Below are 23,958 nucleotides of genomic sequence, written 5' to 3' on the forward strand. Positions count from 1 at the left end.
TTAGTTGAATAATATTTGTTTTCATAATACAGTCTTTTTAGAATAGATAGTCCCTAAAAAAAGTTATTTTGTTCTTAATATACTTAGACTATTTTAAATAGACTAATTTACAGTGGATTTAATAGAGAGGACCTTTTTTGCTAACGTTCTCTAGGGATCATTGGATCACACAAGCAATCCCACCACCCTTGCCAGACTTTGTAAAAAGAAATGTTCTTGGTGGAGGTCTGAACGCACACAACTCTGCCTATAGTCTCCTATGGGGCAAGTGAGCATTGCAGACTTTTTCCACCTGATAGGCAGCATTTTTAATGAACCCATGACAAGCTTGAACAGCCTTGTATGTTTTCCTTTGATTTCCAGCCTGGGGGAACCTTAGTAAACCAACTCCCAGCGTATTTATTAGCAGTTTTATTCAGTAAAATAGCAAAAGCTACCCTCCAAGCTTTTTAACCACAGCACAGAGAAATGTACTGGCATTGACTTTAATGCTCATTGCTGGAGGCAAAAGGATATGTGAACTTATGCTTGTAAGTTCATTTATCTTGAAAGTTGGGCTTGACAGTTGCAAAGATTAACATCCCAGTGCTTGGGGAGTTTCCTTTTTTAGTATCAGGTAGTATCAGGTAGTATCAGCTGAGAGCCCCAATAGCCATAAAAGCAACGGTTGGAACCAATATTTGATATCAGGTTCTAAAGTGATTAATGGTGGCATAAGGTATTGTGGAACAGGATTTGAAGCATTATATTAATCAATTTTGCACTATATTTACCACAAAAGAAAATAAAAAAATATATGATAATATTAAAATAACTGAACTAAGTAAATTTAATGATGTTTGTAAAATATCTGGGCAAAGTAGAAATTGTATAGAAATGTCTGCAGCTTAAGTCTAGCCTTTGTAAATTTTTACAAAATACTTAAGCGCTGATGTACAGCAATTTAATGTTTCTTCCATCATCACACCAAATAAGAAAAAGGCTTACCAAAAAATGATTGGCCCAAATTCTATGGTCTAAATGATTGGCCCAAATTCTATGGTCTAAATGATTGGCCCAAATGATATGGTCTAAATGCATTTTTGGTCACCCCCACAGTGACAGGATCTAAACTAAGTACCACTCCAAGTACTCAGGATGCAATCCAAGTACAAAACATACAAAGGGAGTAATAAAATGCTTCTTTATGTGTACAGTATTAAAAATTAAATCACTAAGTCATAAAAATAGATAACGATACTCACACCCAGCCTGTATGACAGGTTTAAATGATCTTTGTGTCACTGCCCTGAAGGATGGCTTCAAATCATCAGAAGAGAGATTAATAGCAGAGACAAAATGTATAAAGTGGTTATAAGCTGTGGACAAAGGCTTGAATAGGGATGATCAATGAGATGCAAAGTCATCCATAATTATGCAATTTTTCATGCAAATGTATGCAGTTTGAAAATGGACCAATCAATTTAAACCCAGGTTTAAATTGATTGGTCCATTTTCAAGCTGCATATATTTGCATACAAATTTGCATAAATGTGCATCAACTCTGAAGAATTTGCATATCTTTGATCCTCCCTAGGCTTGAATAAGGACACAGACTTTGTATATTAGTATGAGGTTGATGATATTTAATGATCTAACTCTTTCACAGCCTAGGCAAATATTGCCTCCACTCTAAGCTAAAACTTGTGAACTCGGAATTTACGATGCCTCTGTGACAGTCTGCGTCCCAATTGTGTGAAGATTGAGTAAACAAGCAGTCTTATCTATTAGTCACAAATCAGCATCAGCCAACAGCCACTCAAGACCCCATTTAGAGGCTCTGTTTCATTTAAAGAAAACCTGTAATGGAAAAAAAAACCTCAGCGGGATACTTACCTCGGGAGTGGGAAGCCTCTGGATCCTAACAAGGCTTCCCCATCCTCCTCCATCCCTCTGTTCAAGTGTCATGGTCCCCTGAAGTGCAGAGAGGTAAATATTTACCTACCGCAATTCTGCGCAGGCACACTAGCCGCTCTTCATTCAGGTTAAGACGGATATAGCGGAACCCAATCGATCCGCTCTACTGCGCTGGTGCAAGTCCTTTTGTGCCTGCGCACTAGAGCGGATGTGATCGGGTTCAGCTATTTCCACCTAACCCAAAAGAAGAGCCGCTGCTGCGTCTGCACTGGATCCTGGCAAGGTAAATAAATCCTCGCTTGTCGAGCTTGTCGGGGGAGGATTCAGGGGAGCCAGCGCTGGATTCCTATTATCTACAAAGGTTGGGGTAGCCTCATTGGAACCCTGAGGCTTTCCCTTTCCGAGGTAAGTATCGCCCCCCCCCCCCCCCCCCCCCCCGGAGGGGTTTGTTTTTTTAATTACAGAGTCTCTTTAAGGCATTTTAATGACATGTATTTATACCCGCAAATAAATCTATGTATTCCTTTTGATGTTGCATATATATAGCTGTCTGTTCCAACATCCTGTAAGCAAATAGGATTGAGTCTGACGAAGGCTGCACAAGCGAAAGCTTACTCTTATTTTTTTTTAAGTTAGCCAATAAATTGTATCATCCTGATTCAAAACGTCTTGATCATTCCCCCAGACCATCATCTAACATGTGAAATTGGAAATCCATTAGCTATTTTACTTCAACCGATAAAACAAAATGTGCAGAGAATGTGGGCTTAGTAGTGCAAAGGAAAGAGGTGTAGTTTATTAAAACTTAAATAATGAAGACATTAGGAAAAATCCACCAATAGTCAAATAGCATTCAGTTAGCTATGAAGCAGCACATTGTTTCAATGCTATAAACTGCATGCTACACTTCAAGAAACTGTAAATAGTAATAATTTTCTGATATAATATCATATTACCAGTATTCAATACCCAGCCTCATTGTTGGGGGACTGCGTGCATGAAAAGAGGGTGCTGTGAAAAAGGGCCCGAGTTGATAACGAAATGGCGTCGGTTATTAACGAAATCGGATAACGATAAACAGCGTTGTCAAGCTTTGTTAACGATAAATACCGTTGTAAAAACAGACGAGAAATAATAATGCAAAGATATTAACGTTAAATATTGTTACGTAATTCAACAATACAGCTTAACCCAACCCTGCCCTCCCCTGGTGGTGCCTAAAATTAACCACTACCCTGGTGGTGTCTAACCCTAATCCCCCCCAGGTGGTGCCTAACCCTAACCCCCCAGTGGTGCCTAACCCTAACCACCCCACCCCGGTGTTGCTTAAAACTAACCGCCACCTGGGTGGTGCCTAACCCTAACCACTCCCCCTGGTGGTGCCTAACTCTAACCACTCCCTCTGCAGAAACACCCTTTTACACATACCGTGTTTCCCCGAAAATAAGACACTGTCTTATATTAATTTTTGTTTCAAAAAGAGTGTGCTAGGGCTTATTTTCAGGGGATGTCTTATATGGTACAGTACCGATCAGGCACCTGCTGTGTGCAAGGATGACATGACAAGTGCCTGATCCGCACTGCACGATGTGTGTCCCCATGCTGACTGCCTTTTATTGCTGCTGATTGCACTGTAACAGTGCCAATCAGGCACCTGTCATGTCATCCCTGCACACAGTTGTTAAACCTGCTGTGAGCAAGGATGACATGACAAGTGCCTGATCGGCACTGCATAGTGTGTCCCCATGTTTGCTGCCTGTGATTGAAAGTTGCGGAACACTTCAAGTTCCGATATTAAAGCATTCTAATTGGCCACAATACTGGTAGTCTCAGAGGCGGGGTCATGCTCCGTTATTGGGCCAATCATTGCACTCGCTGAGTAGCAGCGAGTGCAGTGATTGGCCCCAAAACGGAGCATGACCCCGCCTCTGAGACTATTTTGCCCAATTAGAACACTTTAATACCGGAGCTTGTGTCCAATTAGAATCAGAGGCAAAGGAGGCAACGGGGAACAAGCCGGAACGCTGTGGACTGCTAAAATTGCTGCCATGAATGGAGAGAGTGACTCTGGAGAGCGGAGACCTCTCATAGACAGGCGAAAATGAGGATTATACCGGCGGTATGTGTAAAATCATGCAGGCCAGCTCACTGTGCATGAATGCTGTCTGGCATGAATGGATTGTACTCGGAGACCACCCAGAGCTAGGTCTTATTTTCGGAGAATGCCTTACATTTTCAGTATAAGTGATTTTTCCACTAGGTCTTATTTTCAGGGGATGTTTTACTTTAGGGGAAAGACGGTAGTAACGATAATATATTTGATAACGTAACATTTGTGAATATAAACAAAATAATATGACAAAAACTATAACGCTGCAAGCTTCTAAAACGATACCATACTTCAAAAACTATAATGTTCTAATGTTGTTAATGATATCACCACGCCCTTTTTCTGCTTTCTTTTGCCGTATTAACAATAATAGCATTAAATTCTATGGCGGCTCCCTTTTCGTCCACCCTCAGCCGGCGCCCTTTTTTTTCTGCTACCGGGGGACTGGTATTGTTATAATTTCTCTGGTTTCCGTACCCATGTGTTGGATAAAGCTCTTTAAATACTAAGAATACGTACCAGGATATTGTCATGCACTTATTTGCAGGATATATAGTAGGGTATGACCCAGATGGAGAGGATCAGCTTATCATGGGATCTCTATACAGCACATACTAATACACTTGTCACATATAGTTTTTATAGCAGACTGGGCTGAACTGTGCTTACCCTGGCTCACAAAGCCATACTTTCCATGCTTGATTTTCTTTCTGTCATTGCTGCTTCATTCTTGTCTCTGAATCTACCTGCCTTTACCATTCCAGCCTCTGTTCCATTGGGTGAACCTGTGGTAGCTCTTGCTAGAACAAGGTTTGGCTGTTTCTGACACATGTTGGTCCATTATTCTGAGGCATCTTTTGGGTTCTCTCAAAACAGGCTAATTCACAAAACATGAGTTATGTAACCTTACCTTTTTCCCCTCAACAAACAAATGGGTTGAAGCACAAACTGCCAGTAATGTTGCCATGTGCAAGCAGTATTAATGAGACGTACGCCAGAAGAATACTGAGCAGTGCACAATTAGCGCTGCACATGGTACGTGGTTAATGCAAGTATTGCTTAACATGAATTATCATAGCAACACTCCCCTTACCTATGCACTGTGGTTCACACTAATTGCACAATACATGGACATGGTGCTCTGCTGGAGTCAATATACACACAGAGGATCATTCCTCTTTCATTGGGGGTGGTTCTTTCAGCCACCCATGACTGCACATGTGTGGTTTGAGTTTGTATCTTTGGTTTACGGAATTAAGAATGATAATCAAAACAAGATAAATATCAACAATGTAAACTTTAATATGATAGCCAGGATGTATTTTAAAAAAATATTTTTTAAATATCTAAAAAGTCAATGGTTTCCTGGAAATCGCTCAAAGCAAAGGCAACGCCGCACATAGATTATCAAAAACTGTAAGAAATTGGTATGGCTAATTGGCCATACCAATAAATACTTATGCAAAATGTAATTCTACTTACTCCCAAAGACAATCAGGGGTGTGTCCATGTCCAAAACCCAGCATGACAAGATATTATTGTATTCAGTTATAGATCATTTTAATTAAAGATGAACTAGAAATCACAGCAAAGCAAAAAAAAAAAAAAACATGTCTGTTATCGGTTCTACATGAAAAGGGCGCCGGTAAAAAAGGGCGCCTGGTGGAGCCCATATATACCAACTTCGGCTACAAAAAAGGCGCCTGGTGTAGCCCATATAAACTTCGGCTACAAAAAAGATGCTTGGTGTAGCCCATATAAAAACTTCGGCTACAAAAAAAAGGCGCCTGGTGTAGCCCTTATAAAAACTTCGGCTACAAAAAAACTCCGGGATGTGTTAATTACTATTCCCCCTCCAGGCCACCATGGATAGTGGGGGAATGAAATAATTCGGCTTCCAGCGCTTGTAGCCCATATAAAAACTTCGGCTAGAAAAAAAAATTCCGGGATGTGTTAATTACTATTCCACCTCCAGGCCGCCATGGATAGTGGGGGAATGAAATACCGTATTTTTCGGACCATAAGACGCACTTTTTCTCTCCCAAAAGTGGGGAGAAAAAGTAACTGCGTCTTATGGTCCAAATGTAGCATGGGGAGGGTCCGGAGTTCCCAGCTTTTCAATAGGCTATTATCAGCACATAGTGCTGAGTCTGAAGCGGCACTGCAGGAGGATTTATTAACTAATTCTAGCAAATTTCAGTGGTGATTCAGTGCATCCCGCTATGCGGAAGAGCCAGTAATTTAAAATGCTTTTATTTGACTGGCCCGATGGTCTCTGAGGCAGGATGATAGCTCTGTCATTGAGCCAATCACTGTACAGTCACTACACAGTGATTGTCCCAATGACAGAGCCATGGTCCCGCCTCCGAGACCATCGGGTCCAGTCAAATAAAAGCATTTTAAAACTACCAGCTTTTCCTCTAAGCGCGCACCTCACAGATGTGCTGAATGTAAATGGTCTTTCACGATCCCCACTTCCACTGTGAGAGAGGAGGCAGGGAAAAGTCCAAACGCTGCGGGCAGAGTGCAGAGGATTCAGGCAACGAGCTGAGTGATCCAGAGCCGACTTAGCTGAAGAGTGTGTTACTTTGCATGGAGACTGGATCATAACGTCAGCCTCTCGTTCTCTGTCTCTGGCTGGACACAAGTATCAGAGGGCTGTTTGAAGCAGCCGAGGGCTTCAGGTCACTCACCCCTGTCACGCTAGTTGCCTGCTTTATGTCTGGTCACGCTTCACTTCCCTTCCCTCCGATGTGTATACAGAAGCAGTGCCGCTGTCCTATTAGGAATCAGCATCAGTGACGCTATTTGCTTCTGTATATACATCGGAGGGGAGGGGAGTGGAGCGTGACCAGACATAAAGCAGGCAAGTAGCGTGACAGGGGTGAGTGACCTGAAGCCCTCGGCTGCTTCAAACAGCCCTCTGATACTTGTGTCCAGCCAGAGACAGAGAACAAGAGGCTGATGTTATGATCCAGTCTCCCTGCAAAGTAACACACTCTTCAGCTGAGACGGCTCTGGATCACTCAGCCCGTTGCCATGAATCCTCTGCACTCTGACGCAGCGTGTGAGCAGTGTAATTTCCCTGCTTCCTCTCTCCTTGTCTCCACATGCACCACAACATCTGAGCTCAGCGATAAACAGCAATGTTGTCTCAAGCGGACCTGAACTCAGAACTACCTCTCTGCTCTAAAAGATGCACAACAGCATAATAGCCTTTAAAGATTTACATTTCTTTTTTGTAGCTGATATAAATCCTGCATTAACTCTGCACTGTTTCTACTTCCTGCTTTCATGGAAGCAGACATATTGTTAATACACTGTGCTTTCAAATGAGCTTATCTGCCATGGCAGTCTGCTGACCTGGGGGGGAGATCAGATTACAACTTGTGATTAGACACAAATTAGGGGAAATTAGACATGCTAAACTCTCTAAATACATGCAGGGTGCATTCATCTCAGTTTTCCTCCTGTCCTGTGCAAAAGTTCAGGTCAATTTACTGTAACATGTTGCCTTCAGACTGAAATGGCACCACAAGTACAGTGTGGACCTCCTTGGCATCCTGCAGCAGGTTCACCAGTTCCACCACCACCATATACTAGCCAACATACCACAGCCTAGAGATCTGCTGCCCATCATGCACTTACATGCTGATAGATAGATATAATTAGATAGATACCATGGACGCACCAGGTCCAGGTTTAGTATTTTTTTTCCTGGTTTTTGTCCTCTAAATCCAGGTGCGTCTAATGGTCCGGAGCGTCTTATAGTCCGAAAAATACGGTAATTCGGCTTACAGTGCTTGTAGCCCATATAAAAACTTCGGCTACAAAAATACTCCGGGATGTGTTCATTACTATTCCCCCTCCAGGCCGCCATGGATAGTGGGGGAATGAAATAATTCGGCTTCCAGCACTTGTAGCCCATATAAAAACTTAGGCTACAAAAAAAAAGGCAATAATATGGGCTACAAAGGGGCATCTTACTGTAGCCGAAAACCTTGTAGCCGAAAAAAATACGGGCTACAAAGGGGAGCCCGCTTGTAGCCGAAAACCTTGTAGCCGAAAAAATATGGGCTTCAAAGGGGAGCCCGCTTGTAGCCTATATCAAAACTCGAGCGCCCTTTTCTACACCTTGTAGCCCATATTTCCAGAAATAACATTGATGTCTATGGCGGCGCCCTTTTCATACAGGCAGCTCGGGCGCCCTTTTCAACTGATACCCTGTTATCCCAAACAGTCTTTTATGTATATGCTGCTTAGCGAAACTGGGAGTCCATGGATATATTAGTCATAGGAAAAATAAATGAAATCCAGAAAACACTGTCTTAAATGTCAGAGATAAATGGATACATGTGCATTAACTCTCCACAGGAGATGAAAAGTCATGCAACAATCCAATTGCAGTTGCCACATAACTGATTTGAATATTGTTCTTGCTTTCCTCACTATATTGGGCCTCGTGCCCTTTTTACTCAGAGGCCTTATTTCCCTTTTTTCCCTACCCTATTATGATTATCATTGGTTTATATTTATTTTGTGGCCAATAATTGCCATGGCTTGGTTCACATTCCTGTTAGCTGTTTATTGCCATCTTGACAAACGGATTGTTCTGCAGCTGCATCAGTCTGTCTTTTCCCTGTATTTCTGACTTTTCTTAAAATGAACCTGAAGTGAAAATAAACTGATGAGATAAACAATTGCATGTATCCTCCTACTTATAAAAATGACTGTTTTAAGTATGCCAGTGTTTTATTTTATATTTAAACATTTACAAAGTAGATTAAATGTTTTACTGTCTCTAATCAGTGGTAGCCTATTAACTTCTTTCCGACCGTGTCACACCGATGGGCGTGGACGCGGCGGCAGCCCCAGGACCGCCTAACGACGATTAGCGTAAGGTCCTTGGGGCCTGTTTTGCAGGAGATTGCGCACGCTGATGCGCGCGCATCTCTGCTTGGTAGGTGGAGTTCCGCTCCGTCTTCAGTCTCCCAGCAGTGATCGACGCAGCGCGATATAAGGCAGCGCTGTACAGGAGACAGACGTGTGACGCAGCTGTCCCCCTGGGACACAGGAGAGCGATTGGCTCTCATAGGCTGAAGCCTATGACAGACGATCGCCATGATTGGCTGGCTGGTGGGAGGGAGGGTTTTTGTAAAAATAAAATAGTAAAATTTATTAGAAAAACGATTACATAAATATTTATATAAAAAAAATAAAATAAACATCTGGAGGGCGATCAGACCCCACCAACAGAGAGCTCTGTTGCTGGGGATAAAAGGGGGGGGGGGATCACTTGTGTGCTGTGCTGTGCAGCACTGCAGCAAGACCTTAAAGCTGCAGTGGCCCTTTTTAAGAAAAAAGGCCTGGTCTTCAGGGGGGTTTAACACTGTGGTCCTCAAGTGGTTAAGTGTCCCAGAGTTCAATAGTTCATGTATTTTATCTCTCCCTGCCCTAAGAAGTTGTATTCTGCCAGGAAAACTTTTATGGCGGTATTTTGCATATCAGTGATGTTTACTGTATTCTATACTATATGCTACAAGGTATTGACAAGACAGAAACTGTCACTTCCATGTCTAAAAATTAATTATTTCAGGCAGCAAAACAAAACAAGTAAAACTGCCTGGTTATTAATATGTTTTGTACTGTACATACTCATGTTTATCTTATCAAGTCATATATCACCTCCGGTAAATCTTAACACCTTCTTGCCTTGCTTTGTTTTTACCTACTGGTGGCCAGTCTGGGCTCTGTTTTAGAGGAAAACACATCATCTCTTGCATTGTCCTCTGGTGAACATAGTATATTTCCTTAATCCTTCCCAGAACTCTAATCTAAACTGGTGACTCAGAGTTCACCCCACTGTGACACAAATTTGATATAAGTTGCAGAAGGTGCCTGAGGCTGGGCTGAATGACTGTTGCCTCAAGTCTATGGGTGCCTTAAGCCATTTCTGAAAATACTTGTCAAGCACATATTCCGAGCAGCCTACCACAATGAGCCATGTGTAGTTAACAAATATGCATTCTGTAAAACCATAATCAAGTGTCATTTTTAACACAATTAACAAAACTCATGTCACTTTCTCCTGTTAAATGTAGAAGCATGTGCAGAACAGAATTTAGCTCCAGCAGTTGCCATGGAAAACAGTTCCCGATGGAGCAAGAATCACAGACAAGTAATCAGAGACGAGAATGGCTCGTTTCTTCTGTATTTGATCGCAACAGATGGAAGTCACTTGGAAAACAGAATAACATCTGATAATGCAGATGCACTCCATTTTTAAGACAACATTTTGAAAAGTTCAGATGAGCTTGTGTGAAAAAATCGACTTCTTTATTAGGCTTGTTTATGCTTTTGCATCCCATCTAAAATGGAACATCCTATAAGGCTGTAAAGAAAAGCAATTTTATAATGATCATAAAAGAGCTGGGAACTGAAATGTGACATGCCATTGGTCTTGAAAGTCTCTCACAACATTTAGTAAGGTAGTCAACAGCCCAGAAATTAAATTGTGTCTGTATATTACTTTACATGCTGATGTTTCAACTCTGGTCTTTCATCATTGGGAATTCATTCAAGGTCCTCACTATAAAAAAGGGCCTTCTCCTACTGGAACTCATAAAGGTAGCGTGATGTTTAAAGGAAAGTTATAGCTGATGTATAACTTGCACATTATGACAGTACACTTAGAAATGTTCATAGATTTACAGAAGACCTATAATTAACTTTCACTTTACATGAATCAGTGCATAACTTGTAACACTAATTCTGAAACTCTACTCCAGACTTCTGGTATGTGTTATGTGCACCTGTTTTGTAACTGCCACTAACTGCCTTTAGTGCAAACAGCCTGTGCACAATAATCAATAAATTGCTTGAATCATCTGCAGCAGTGATATATATATATATATATATATATATATATATATACATATATATATATATATATATATATATATATATATATATATATATATATATATATATATATATGTATATATATATATATATATATATATATATATAAAGAAACGAGGAGTTGCAGCACACGGCTCTTTATTGAGCAAAAATAAGTCATATACAGGCAAACGTTTCGGTCGTTCCACAACCTTCCTCAATGCCTAATGAATCAATACAACATATGCAAATTTATACCTGTGCAGACAGGAAATGACAATGAAAGTATCCACCCCTTAAAGGGAAACAAAAGTAATAATCCAAAAATATATATATGGAGTCATAAGTGTAAAGTTCACACTTATCTCATCTAGTTATAGTCCAAAATCCAATTCATTATGTCTGTGTCCAATCCGTGTCGTCCAATTCACGTTTTAATCCCATAGTTTGTCACCTATAATATTGAAAAAAATGTGTCATAAAAATAAATGGAGGTCGAAGTCCCTATTGAAACCATGTGGGTGTAGGGACCCCAATTTGTGGATCCACATGACCTCCCTCTTTTTAAGGAGCAGAACCCGATCGCCCCCTCTTTTAGGTTTGGGAATATGATCTATAATCATAAATTTGAGATCCACATCTCTGTGTCCCATTGAGCGAAAATGTCTCGCTACCGGGAGATCAGAAGTGCCTCCCCTGACAGAGCTCCTATGCTGACAGATGCGATCACGCACCTTCTGTGTAGTCTCTCCAATATATTTCAAGCCGCAAGGGCAAGTCAGCAAGTAAACGACAAAGGTGCTCTGGCAGGTGAGGAAATGTCTGATCTGATAGTTCTCCCCAAAAACAGATCCCTTAATCATGTGTTGGCACTCGCTACACGAGAGGCATGGATATGATCCTTTGCATTTTGGATCTAAAAAGTTAATGGTCTCTGATGCAGAAGGAGGATTGTAAGCCCTAACCAATCTACTGCCTATAGTTTCATTGCGTCTATAGGCAGGTAGTGGAGGGGAGTTAAACTCAGGAACCTCGGGGTATGCACTGCCGAGTATGTGCCAGTGTCTCTTAATACTGGAAAAAACTTTGTTGGAATGACTGTGAAACTGGCACACAAATGGCAGACGTGCACCCCGAGGAGTTCTGGTCCCGATGTTTCCATCGGAACTTGAGATTTCATCACGTACTTCCTGGATAAGATCGGAAGGGTATCCCCGCTCTGAGAGTTTATCAGCCATCTGCTGTCTTCGGCTGTCAAGTACCCCATGGTCAGTAACAATTCTATACACCCGGAGCAATTGGCTCCTAGCCACCGAACGGAAGACAGCAGGGGGGTGAAAACTCTCAAAGCGGAGCAACTGGTTGCGATCAGTTGGTTTCCAATAAAAAAATGAAACCAGCGTCTCTCCACATCGTCTGATTGTGGTGTCGAGAAAATTTAATTCAAAACGATCGTAGGTGATCTCAAATTTGATATTAGGGTGGAATCGATTGAGATCATCATGGAAGGACAGGAGGGATCCAATGTCGCCCCGCCACACCGCAAAGATGTCGTCAATGAAACGCCACCAGACACCGCAGTGTCTGGCGAACGACTCACTGGTATAGACACAACTACTCTCAAATTGGTGCATAAAAGCACCCGCAAAGGACGGGGCCACATTGGATCCCATCGCTGTCCCCCGTAGCTGTAGAAAAAAGGTTTCTTTGAACAAAAAATAATTGTTCTCTAATACAAAGTGTAGTAGAGTCTCAAAAAACGACAATTGATGCTGTGTATATGTCCCAGCCGATTCCACCATTTTGAGACATGTTTGTATCCCTTCAGATTGGGGGATTGACGTATAGAGGGACGACACGTCCCAACTGACCAACCAGATGTCCTCATCTTCATTAAACCTCAGTGTGGACACCTTAGATAAAAAATCAGTGGTGTCACGGATGTAAGAAGGAATGGTCTGTATTAATGGGGACAATACTTTGTCCAATAGTGTGGCACTTGGGGTGAAAATCGACCCTATGCCCGCCACTATCGCACGTCCAGGGGGTCTCTCAGGGTTCTTGTGTACTTTTGGCAGAGTATATAATACAGGGGTGATGGGATGTGTTACATACAAAAAATCACTCAGATCCCTAGTGATCACCTGTTTTGCTACGGCTCTATCCAAAATGCTGCGTAAAGCAGTCTTAAGATGAGGGGCGGGGTCACCTGGTAGTTGTCTATAGACTTCCCTGACAGAAAGTTGGGACAATATTTCAGCCTCATAGTCTCTGCTGTCCATAACTACCAGGGCCCCGCCCTTGTCAGCTGGTTTCAAAACAATGTCTCTTCGCTGGCTAAGATGAAACAAAGCATTCCTCTCTCCCATACTTAGATTATTACCAGTAAAGTCCTTGCCACAAGAACCAATGAGTCGATCAATATCTTCTGTCACCTTGTTAATAAACATCTCCACTCCTACATATGTGGCTGGGGGAACAAAGCGACTCTTGGAGTAAAGTCTAAATTGTTTACAGTTCAAAGCTGAGCTGGTACTAGGTCTAATTAAGGTGGGCTTTAACAAGAAGTGTGCTTTAAGTCTGACTTGTCTAAAAAGTCTGTAGGCATCTTGTTTTAAAACAAACGTGTCCATAACAGTTCTAGGAGTAAAGCCTAAGCCCTTGTTGAGCACACATACCTCGTCACTTGAAAGTTCGGTGGTCGAGAGGTTCATAACCGCTCCTAGCGGCGCTGGCTCCGTGTCACTCTGCGCTCCGGTGGGTCGCGTGGAGCTGATGTTGCTGAAGCGGGTGCAACGGTGTCTCCGGCCTGCTCGATGCTGGTGTCTTTTGTTTTGCGGCGGCGGCGTTGTTGTATACGGCCGCGGCCTAAAAAACGACCAGCCGGGGAAGATGAGGAACCGGAAGTTGGAATGGATGAGGTGGACGGTGCGCGGTCTGTGCGCCAACTCCGTCCACCTGTGGAGTTCCAATGATAAACTTGATTCCGGCGGTAGTCCTCCTGATCCCGATCAAACTTAGAACGCTTACGCTCTTGCAAAGTAGCTCTGAGTTCCGTCAGAGTCTTGTCCAATCGTTCCTTGGTAGCAGTGAATTCTTCCGGAGTTAGTGTACCCCGAAGCTCCGCCTCCACAGCTGCCGCTTTAGTTTGTAGTATAGGCAGTTCCTTATGGATTTGCGATATGGTAAGTGTGATAAGGTCGAAGGAGCATTTATTCAATATTTGTGCAAAGAGGGTTTTGAACTCTTCTGAATCAGAGAACAACGTAGGTGTCAGTCTAACCCGTAAGCCACGTGGTATATGGCGTACGCGGTGATATTCCGCCAAAGTTACACAATGTAGCTCCAATGCAAGTTGCCGCTTCAGTAACTTCTCCCACGATCGGGTATTGACAGATGATGTCTTTTGTGTAAGAAAGTCACGCGATCCAGCAACCTCTGTGTGGATCCTCGATGTCTCCTCCTCAGTGTAGGAAAAGACTCCACTAACAGGGACAGTGGACGCAGGTTCCATGAAGGTAAAGTGAAGCACGCTGGTCCACGGCAGACAATATACAATCCGAGGGGGATCAGCAGCTCACATAGGTAGTCCTTATATGTGTATGCCCGCAACTGAGGGAGCCAAATCCCTCTGGATCATAGAGAAAGAAACGAGGAGTTGCAGCACACGGCTCTTTATTGAGCAAAAATAAATCATATACAGGCAAACGTTTCGGTCGTTCCACAACCTTCCTCAATGCCTAATGAATCAATACAACATATGCAAATTTATACCTGTGCAGACAGGAAATGACAATGAAAGTATCCACCCCTTAAAGGGAAACAAAAGTAATAATCCAAAAATATATATATGAAGTCATAAGTGTAAAGTTCACACTTATCTCATCTAGTTATAGTCCAAAATCCAATTCATTATGTCTGTGTCCAATCCGTGTCGTCCAATTCACGTTTTAATCCCATAGTTTGTCACCTATAATATTGAAAAAAATGTGTCATAAAAATAAATGGAGGTCGAAGTCCCTATTCAAACCATGTGGGTGTAGGGACCCCAATTTGTGGATCCACATGACCTCCCTCTTTTTAAGGAGCAGAACCCGATCGCCCCCTCTTTTAGGTTTGGGAATATGATCTATAATCATAAATTTGAGATCCACATCTCTGTGTCCTATTGAGCGAAAATGTCTCGCTACCGGGAGATCAGAAGTGCCTCCCCTGACAGAGCTCCTATGCTGACAGATGCGATCACGCACCTTCTGTGTAGTCTCTCCAATATATTTTAAGCCGCAAGGGCAAGTCAGCAAGTAAACGACAAAGGTGCTCTGGCAGGTGAGGAAATGTCTGATCTGATAGTTCTCCCCAAAAACAGATCCCTTAATCATGTGTTGGCACTCGCTACACGAGAGGCATGGATATGATCCTTTGCGTTTTGGACCCAAAAAGTTAATGGTCTCTGATGCAGAAGGAGGATTGTAAGCCCTAACCAATCTACTGCCTATAGTTTCGCATCTGGACGTGCGATAGTGGCGGGCATAGGGTCGATTTTCACCCCAAGTGCCACACTATTGGACAAAGTATTGTCCCCATTAATACAGACCATTCCTTCTTACATCCGTGACACCACTGATTTTTTATCTAAGGTGTCCACACTGAGGTTTAATGAAGATGAGGACATCTGGTTGGTCAGTTGGGACGTGTCGTCCCTCTATACGTCAATCCCCCAATCTGAAGGGATACAAACATGTCTCAAAATGGTGGAATCGGCTGGGACATATACACAGCATCAATTGTCGTTTTTTGAGACTCTACTACACTTTGTATTAGAGAACAATTATTTTTTGTTCAAAGAAACCTTTTTTCTACAGCTACGGGGGACAGCGATGGGATCCAATGTGGCCCCGTCCTTTGCGGGTGCTTTTATGCACTAATTTGAGAGTAGTTGTGTCTATACCAGTGAGTCGTTCGCCAGACACTGCGGTGTCTGGTGGCGTTTCATTGACGACATCTTTGCGGTGTGGCGGGGCGACATTGGATCCCTCCTGTCCTTCCATGATGATCTCAATCGATTCCACCCTAATAATAAATTTGAGATCACCTACGATCGTTTTGAATTAAATTTTCTCGACACCACAATCAGACGATGTGGAGAGACGCTGGTTTCAGATTTTTATCGGAAACCAACTGATCGCAACCAGTTGCTCCGCTTTGAGAGTTTTCACCCCCCTGCTGTCTTCCGTTCGGTGGCTAGGAGCCAATTGCTCCGGGTGGATAGAATTGTTACTGACCATGGGGTACTTGACAGCCGAAGACAGCAGATGGCTGATAAACTCTCAGAGCGGGGATACCCTTCCGATCTTATCCAGGAAGTACGTGATGAAATCTCAAGTTCCGATGGAAACATCGGGACCAGAACTCCTCGGGGTGCACGTCTGCCGTTTGTGTGCCAGTTTCACAGTCATTCCAACAAAGTTATTTCCAGTATTAAGAGACACTGGCACATACTCGGCAGTGCATACCCCGAGGTTCCTGAGTTTCACTCCCCTCCACTACCTGCCTATAGACGCAATGAAACTATAGGCAGTAGATTGGTTAGGGCTTACAATCCTCCTTCTGCATCAGAGACCATTAACTTTTTGGGTCCAAAACGCAAAGGATCATATCCATGCCTCTCGTGTAGCGAGTGCCAACACATGATTAAGGGATCTGTTTTTGGGGAGAACTATCAGATCAGACATTTCCTCACCTGCCAGAGCACCTTTGTCGTTTACTTGCTGACTTGCCCTTGCGGCTTGAAATATATTGGAGAGACTACACAGAAGGTGCGTGATCGCATCTGTCAGCATAGGAGCTCTGTCAGGGGAGGCACTTCTGATCTCCCGGTAGCGAGACATTTTCGCTCAATGGGACACAGAGATGTGGATCTCAAATTTATGATTATAGATCATATTCCCAAACCTAAAAGAGGGGGCGATCGGGTTCTGCTCCTTAAAAAGAGGGAGGTCATGTGGATCCACAAATTGGGGTCCCTACACCCACATGGTTTGAATAGGGACTTCGACCTCCATTTATTTTTATGACACATTTTTTTCAATATTATAGGTGACAAACTATGGGATTAAAACGTGAATTGGACGACACGGATTGGACACAGACATAATGAATTGGATTTTGGACTATAACTAGATGAGATAAGTGTGAACTTTACACTTATGACTTCATATATATATTTTTGGATTATTACTTTTGTTTCCCTTTAAGGGGTGGATACTTTCATTGTCATTTCCTGTCTGCACAGGTATAAATTTGCATATGTTGTATTGATTCATTAGGCAATGAGGAAGGTTGTGGAACGACCGAAACGTTTGCCTGTATATGATTTATTTTTGCTCAATAAAGAGCCGTGTGCTGCAACTCCTCGTTTCTTTCTCTATGATCCAGAGGGATTGGGCTCCCTCAGTTGCGGGCATACACATATAAGGACTACCTGTGTGAGCTGCTGATCCCCCTCGGATTGTATATTGTCTGCCCTGGACCAGCGTGCTTCACTTTACCTTCATGGAACCTGCGTCCACTGTCCCTGTTAATGGTGTCTTTTCCTACACTGAGGAGGAGACATCGAGGATCCACACAGAGGTTGCTGGATCGCGTGACTTTCTTACACAAAAGACATCATCTGTCAATACCCGATTGTGGGAGAAGTTACTGAAGCGACAACTTGCATTGGAGCTACATTGTGTAACTTTGGCGGAATATCACCGCGTACGCCATATACCACGTGGCTTACGGGTTAGACTGACACCTACGTTGTTCTCTGATTCAGAAGAGTTCAAAACCCTCTTTGCACAAATATTGAATAAATGCTCCTTCGACCTTATCACACTTACCATATCGCAAATCCATAAAGAACTGCCTATACTACAAACTAAAGCGGCAGCTGTGGAGGCGGAGCTTCGGGGTACACTAACTCCGGAAGAATTCACTGCTACCAAGGAACGATTGGACAAGACTCTGACGGAACTCAGAGCTACTTTGCAAGAGCGTAAGCGTTCTAAGTTTGATCGGGATCAGGAGGACTACCGCCGGAATCAAGTTGCCTTTTGAGGCGCTGTTGTGCCTCAAAAGGCATTATGTTTTACACTTCCTTCCTTATCGCTTGCTCGTTGCTAAAGCAATGATTATCTTCTATCATTTTTCACATAAATGGCATTTAAAAGATCACATCCACGCAGATAATTCTCCTTTAATCTCTTGTTGCTGAGATGTCAGACAGTATGGATCAATTATTAGCACATAAATACACACTGCTTTGCATTCTTGCTATGTAGCGTACTATATCTATACCAGGCTACCATTAAGTGTGTCTTCAAGTTCACACTTGAGTGGTTGCCAAATGGGCACGGTAAGTGCTCCATCCATTTTGCAATAGCTCTGCACTGCCCCCTCCACGTCCACCTGCCTGCTTCACCCGCAATCGCCACTCAAGTGTCCCACCTCCTATTTGCATCAGCTCAATACATTTTGCTTAATTTACTTATAATTTTTGGAATTAGAAATTAGCTATTGCAATCATAATCATAATTACAAAACGACAGCGCCATTTCTCCGTTATGCATACACTCGTATTTACACAAAATTTGACGTATTTTATCAACTGCAAGTTAACTATTATGATCATAATCAAAGTTACAAAAAGTATGCAAGATTACGTGTTAGCGAAATTTGCCAATTACAATCATCACTACTGGGTACATGTCATGCCAGGGTTCGAACCATCAACTTGTTTTGCCTACCTTCTGTAGGCTTTCTAAAGATTATTAACTCAGCTTATATGGCTATTTATTCTTTAGATGCAAATGTATATTTTCAATTTAGTGTTTTTGCATAGAACAATTTTAAATGCTTACAACTTTACCATGGTGGACTGCATGGTTCCTTGAATTATTTAAGGGATTTTTTAGTTTACCAATACATAATCCAGACTTTTTTAAACTTAAAACAGGAAAAAAAAACATTTTTAGGCAGATGAGATGACTGAGCACCTGAACAAATACATGTCATCTATCTAGTGGCCAGTGAGCATGTTAGTGACTTAGGTTATATGTATGTAGAATATGCTGACAGAGCACCTGTGCCCTTATTGTTCCTGGTTTTGTTGAGCAAATATCAAGGAAAAAGTATAAACAATCTGGTACTAGCCTTCACTGAGCCTTCACCAACCAAGCATTATTTTGACATGTATGCAGTTTTTTGACAGTTGTTCCTGGGACAATGGGAAATGGCTGATGGCTGTAAATGAGTACAGCATACGAAGTTAGTTCCCATTACTAGCTCATAAAAACATCAAATAACTGTATACCCGGCTGCTTTCTAGGGTCCAATGTATCTATTCTTATTATTTTTGTTAGAATAACAATATTAACTATCCATGTGACAATCTGGTTAAGTAGTTTATGGATCACCATCACCATAGCAACTTTAAAGTCTGTATGTCGATTGCATCAAACCAATCTCTTGTCGGTCCTTAACATGCCATCCATCATTTCCCACTGCATATTATTTTATCAGCTGATGCTTGTGTTTAAATTGGTAGAGGCTCACGGAAGGTCATATTTGATATTACTGTAGCATAATGGGGACAAAGAACTGTCATCTGAATAAATTAATGTTTGATTTTTTTCTTCCAATGACTTTTCTCCAATGTCTGCAGTCAGCTTTGTTCTCTAGCTAGCAGATTACCTGCAAGATTATTATTTATTTTTAATAAAGATGAATCTGAAATATCCATCCACAGTAAAAACAAACATTTGTTTTCATTAACCTAAGAGATGCAGTTGGGCTATTTCCCTGGTGTCTAGTAAATCCCCTTAGCTTTATTTCATTAGCGTTTAGCCTTTTTAACACACATTTAATCAGAAGTATAAAGAGGATTCAAGTGTATTTATCTTGTGCAAACACAGAGCGCAGCAGTCAATATGGTCATTAAATGGCATGAAAAGGAGAGTTTAAGCCACCTAGCTGGATCCCTTAAAATACACGGCTTAGACTCTTCATGCTGAATGAAGTAGTTTGATCTGTGTACAGGCTTAGAAAAGAAAGCAACATAGCTGGTTTAAGACTACTACAGACATAAAGTCACATTTAAAAATGAGGAATACATAGACAAAAGAAAACTGACCTGAGATATTATTTTTTTGCTTTATGTTGTAAAACAATTGTAGCTCTTTTTTACAATGTTAGTGATTTGTTTTTAATAAGATGGAATGAATGAAAATAGGGTAAAAAAGACAAAAAGTGTGAGTTTAAAATAGACAAAAGGTAAGGTTTTTGTTGTCTTTAATGCCGCAAGTCGTTTGACATTAAACGTAGCAATTATCCATGTGTTCCTGTGAGAGCAATATGGTGTGCAGATGGCCCATAAAATTAGCTATTCATGCATACCTCAGAATTTCCCACCTGTCATCATCAGCCACGTATGTTGCAATAATGTCATCCTGTGATGTTTATGTTTGATAGAACCTCTCCAAACACATAACACTAACTTAACACCCCTCCCTATGTCTCACTGATCGCCCACACTCTCACCTCTAAGCTAGGTATGTAGTAGATCAGGTAAACCATGGATATTTTCCTGTTATTGATTGATGACCTGTTCCCTAAATATTATTTTTATAGATTTAGTGCCTGCATATTGCATGGCCCTGAACAACAGAGGATACAAACAACAAACAGTTACAAAACAATGTGATATAGAGAATACACAACTGAGCAGGTCAGCTAATATATTATACATGGAGGTGGAAACTATATACCCACTTTATACAGCAGAAAAAACACGTAAGGAAAATGAGAGCCCTACCCATTAGAGCCCACATTCTAATGCATTAACAGGTAGAATAATCTGTAAGGGGAAGGTGTGTGCAAGGTGGTAGTGTGATGGTTGATGGCTAGTGAAAGTACAGTAGAAGGTAACGATGTGCCCAATGTATATAAAACACTTTAAATTCAGTAAAATGAAAAGGATTGAGGTGGCTTACCTCATAGATGACAAACTCACTTTAGGTAAGGAAGTTTAATAGGACATTAAGCACAGGCAACGCGTTTCGTGGGACTATGCCCACTTCCTCAGGCCAAATAAAAGTGCCGTAGCGCGGAAGTCAGCTGGTTGATACCTCCGGTGGTGGCACGCAGAACCAGGTCACTACGCGATTAACGCGAGTGGCGTTGATTGGAGGAAACTCCCGGATGCATCCGCCCCGAAAGGGGCGGAGCCACCTTGCGGTGCGCGCCAGAGGCTCGGGGCAACCTATCGGATGGATACAGGCCCGGTAACCAGCTGACAGGACGGTACGGTGAGTAGCCCAGCCCTCCATCTGTGGGCGCCGCCTCCATGCAATTATGTCTGGTATTCTCATGTATATATTTTGTCATTTCACGAGGGGCTTGTTGTCTCTGAGGAAGCAAGCGTTTTTGCTTGCGAAAAGGCTGTCAGATCAGCCCTTCACACCTGTATCTTGTCATTGGTGGGGATGAAATAAAGCGTGGTGTCTGCAACTGATGGTGCCCGGATTCTTTGTACTCTCTCTTGCCAAAAGTGCCGTAGCAGTCTGTATGCCGCATTTGGGGCACCTCTAGCTACTCTTCCTAGAGGCGCCCCAAATGCGGCACACAGACTGCTATGGCACTTTTATTTGGTCTGAGGAAGTGGGCATAGTCTCACGAAACGTGTTGCCTGTGCTTAATATCCTATTAAACTTCCTTACCTAAAGCGACAAAATCCAGGACTGTTGGCAGACCTGAGTTGAGTCGGGTTTAAAATACTCCACTTGCCTGAGGTGGTCGTTTTTTCTCCTAGTGCAACCCACCTTTGTGAGTACCTTTCTATAGAAGTATTTTTCAATACTCAATACTCGTGACATACTGCACCATTTGGGTTCCCGTTTGTCTTTGCTTTTTTCCTTCCAGTACTGTACATTTGGCTAGTGAAAGTGTCCTTGGAGAGATTTTATGCTTACTGAAACAGGTAAGTTTTCAGATAGTGCCTACAGAAGGCAAGTATGGATAAGTGAAGGCTACATCATGGATGGGGGTTCCAGATAATAAGTGAATTTGTGAGAAATCTTTTATGCAAAAAAGAGGAAAAGTGACTAAAGATGTCCCGAACAGTTCGTCGACGAACGGTTCCAGGCGAACTTTCGGTGGTTCGAGTTCGCCAGCGAAGGCGAACTTTTGCGGAAGTTCGGTTCGCCCCTATAGTGCGCCATTAGGGTCAACTTTGACCCTCTACATCACAGTCAACAGATACATTGTAGCCAATTAGGCTACACCCTCTCCTGGAGCCACTCCCCCCCTTATAAAAGGCAGGCAGCGCTGGCTATTAAATTCACTCGTGTACCTGCAGTAATTAGTGAAGGGACAGCTGCTGGCAGACTCTCATAAGGGAAAGATTAGTTAGGCTCTTGTAGGCTTGTTAGCTTTCTCCTGGCTGATTGTTATTGCTAAAATAGTACCCCTCAACAGCTCTTTTGAGAGCTAATGTTCTCCTGATGTGTTTTTTTGTGTGTGTTGCCCACTGCATTATACAGCCCTATCTGTTGCAGCTGGACCTTGGTAATTGCTATTACTGTGCCAGCCAGGCCCTGCCTAACTATCTATGCTGGGACACCTACCTATGCCTACCTAACTACTGGGGCACCTACTTACCTATACGGAAACACCTACCTATGCCTACCTACCTACCTATACTAGGGCACCTACCTATGCATACCTACCTATACTGACACTCCTACCTATGCCTAGCTAACTACTGAAGCACCTACCTATGCCTATCTACCTATACTGGGACACCTACCTATGCCTACCTACCTATACTTGGATACCTACCTATGCCTACCCACCTATTCTGAGACTCCTACCTATGCCTAGCTAACTACTGGGGCACCTACCTATGCCTATCTACCTATACTGGGACACCTACCTATGCCTAGCTAACTTCTGGGGCACCTACCTATGCCTACCTACCTATACTGGGACCCCTACCTATGCCTACCTACCTACCTATACTAGGGAACCTACCTATGCCTACCTACCTATACTGGGACTCCTACCTATGCCTAGCTAACTACTGGGGCACCTACCTATGCCTATCTACCTATACTGGGACACCTACCTATGCCTACCTAACTATACTGGGACACCTACCTATGCCTACCTACCTATACTGGGACACCTACCTATGCTTACCTACTTATACTGGGACTCCTACCTATGCCTAGCTAACTACTGGGGCACCTACCTATGCCTATCTACCTATACTGGGACACCTACCTATGCCTACCTAACTACTGGGGCACCTACCTATGCCTATCTACCTATACTGGGACACCTACCTATGCCTACCTTCCTATACTGGGACACCTACCTATGCCTACCTACATAGAAGATAATAAGGTTGTTGCTTCATTGTGGACAGAGCAAATTTGATCAGCTGGAGAGTCACTGTTGTTCTATCATTGAGCTTCCACAGCCCGGCGACCATATGGGCTTGAACACCGCCACGGCCTGGACTCTCGCCATGGTGCGCACCAGTCCAGCACGGCCGTCACAACAGGTGTTTGCGGTGCGTTACACAGTGAGTTTGGTGTGTCAGTGTGAAGCAGTTCTCTAATTACACTCCCTGATTGATGTATACACATGCAAGATGTTTGAAAGCACTTTAGTCCTGCAATTTAGCATTCAATGTGATTTCTGCCCTTAAAACGCTGCTTTGCGTCAAATCTAGATTTTTCCCACTCATTCATGCCCCCCTCCAGGTGTTAGACCCCTTGAAACATCTTTTCCATCACTTTTGTGGCCAGCATAAATGTTTCTAGTTTTCAAAGTTCGCATCCCCATTGAAGTCTATTGCGGTTGGCGAAAGTTCGCGCGAACCGAACCTTTTGCGAAAGCTCGCGAACCCGGTTCGCGAACCTAAAATCGGAGGTTCGGGCCATCTCTAAAGGTGACAGGGGGGAAGACAAGAGAATATTGTTTGTAGAGAGGAGGCTCCTTGTAAGGTA

The 23,958-nt window shown here is 42.7% G+C and overlaps 1 protein-coding gene across 2 annotated transcripts in view; it reads left to right on the plus strand.

The window, feature by feature from the left end:
• The window catches only part of EPHA10 (EPH receptor A10), a 766,354-nt gene that overhangs the window by 412,764 nt on the left and 329,632 nt on the right, over nucleotides 1–23,958 (plus strand). The window contains exon 6 of one of the 2 annotated variants that reach the window (XM_068269040.1): nucleotides 10,108–10,292. The exons of the other annotated variant lie outside the window; for it this stretch is intronic. Coding sequence (XP_068125141.1) covers nucleotides 10,108–10,292 — 185 coding nt within the window. Of the gene's footprint in view, nucleotides 1–10,107; nucleotides 10,293–23,958 lie in introns of those variants that run through there. 2 annotated transcript variants of the gene reach the window in all.

This window comes from Hyperolius riggenbachi, chromosome 2 (genome assembly GCF_040937935.1).
Source record: "Hyperolius riggenbachi isolate aHypRig1 chromosome 2, aHypRig1.pri, whole genome shotgun sequence".
NCBI lineage: Eukaryota > Metazoa > Chordata > Amphibia > Anura > Hyperoliidae > Hyperolius > Hyperolius riggenbachi.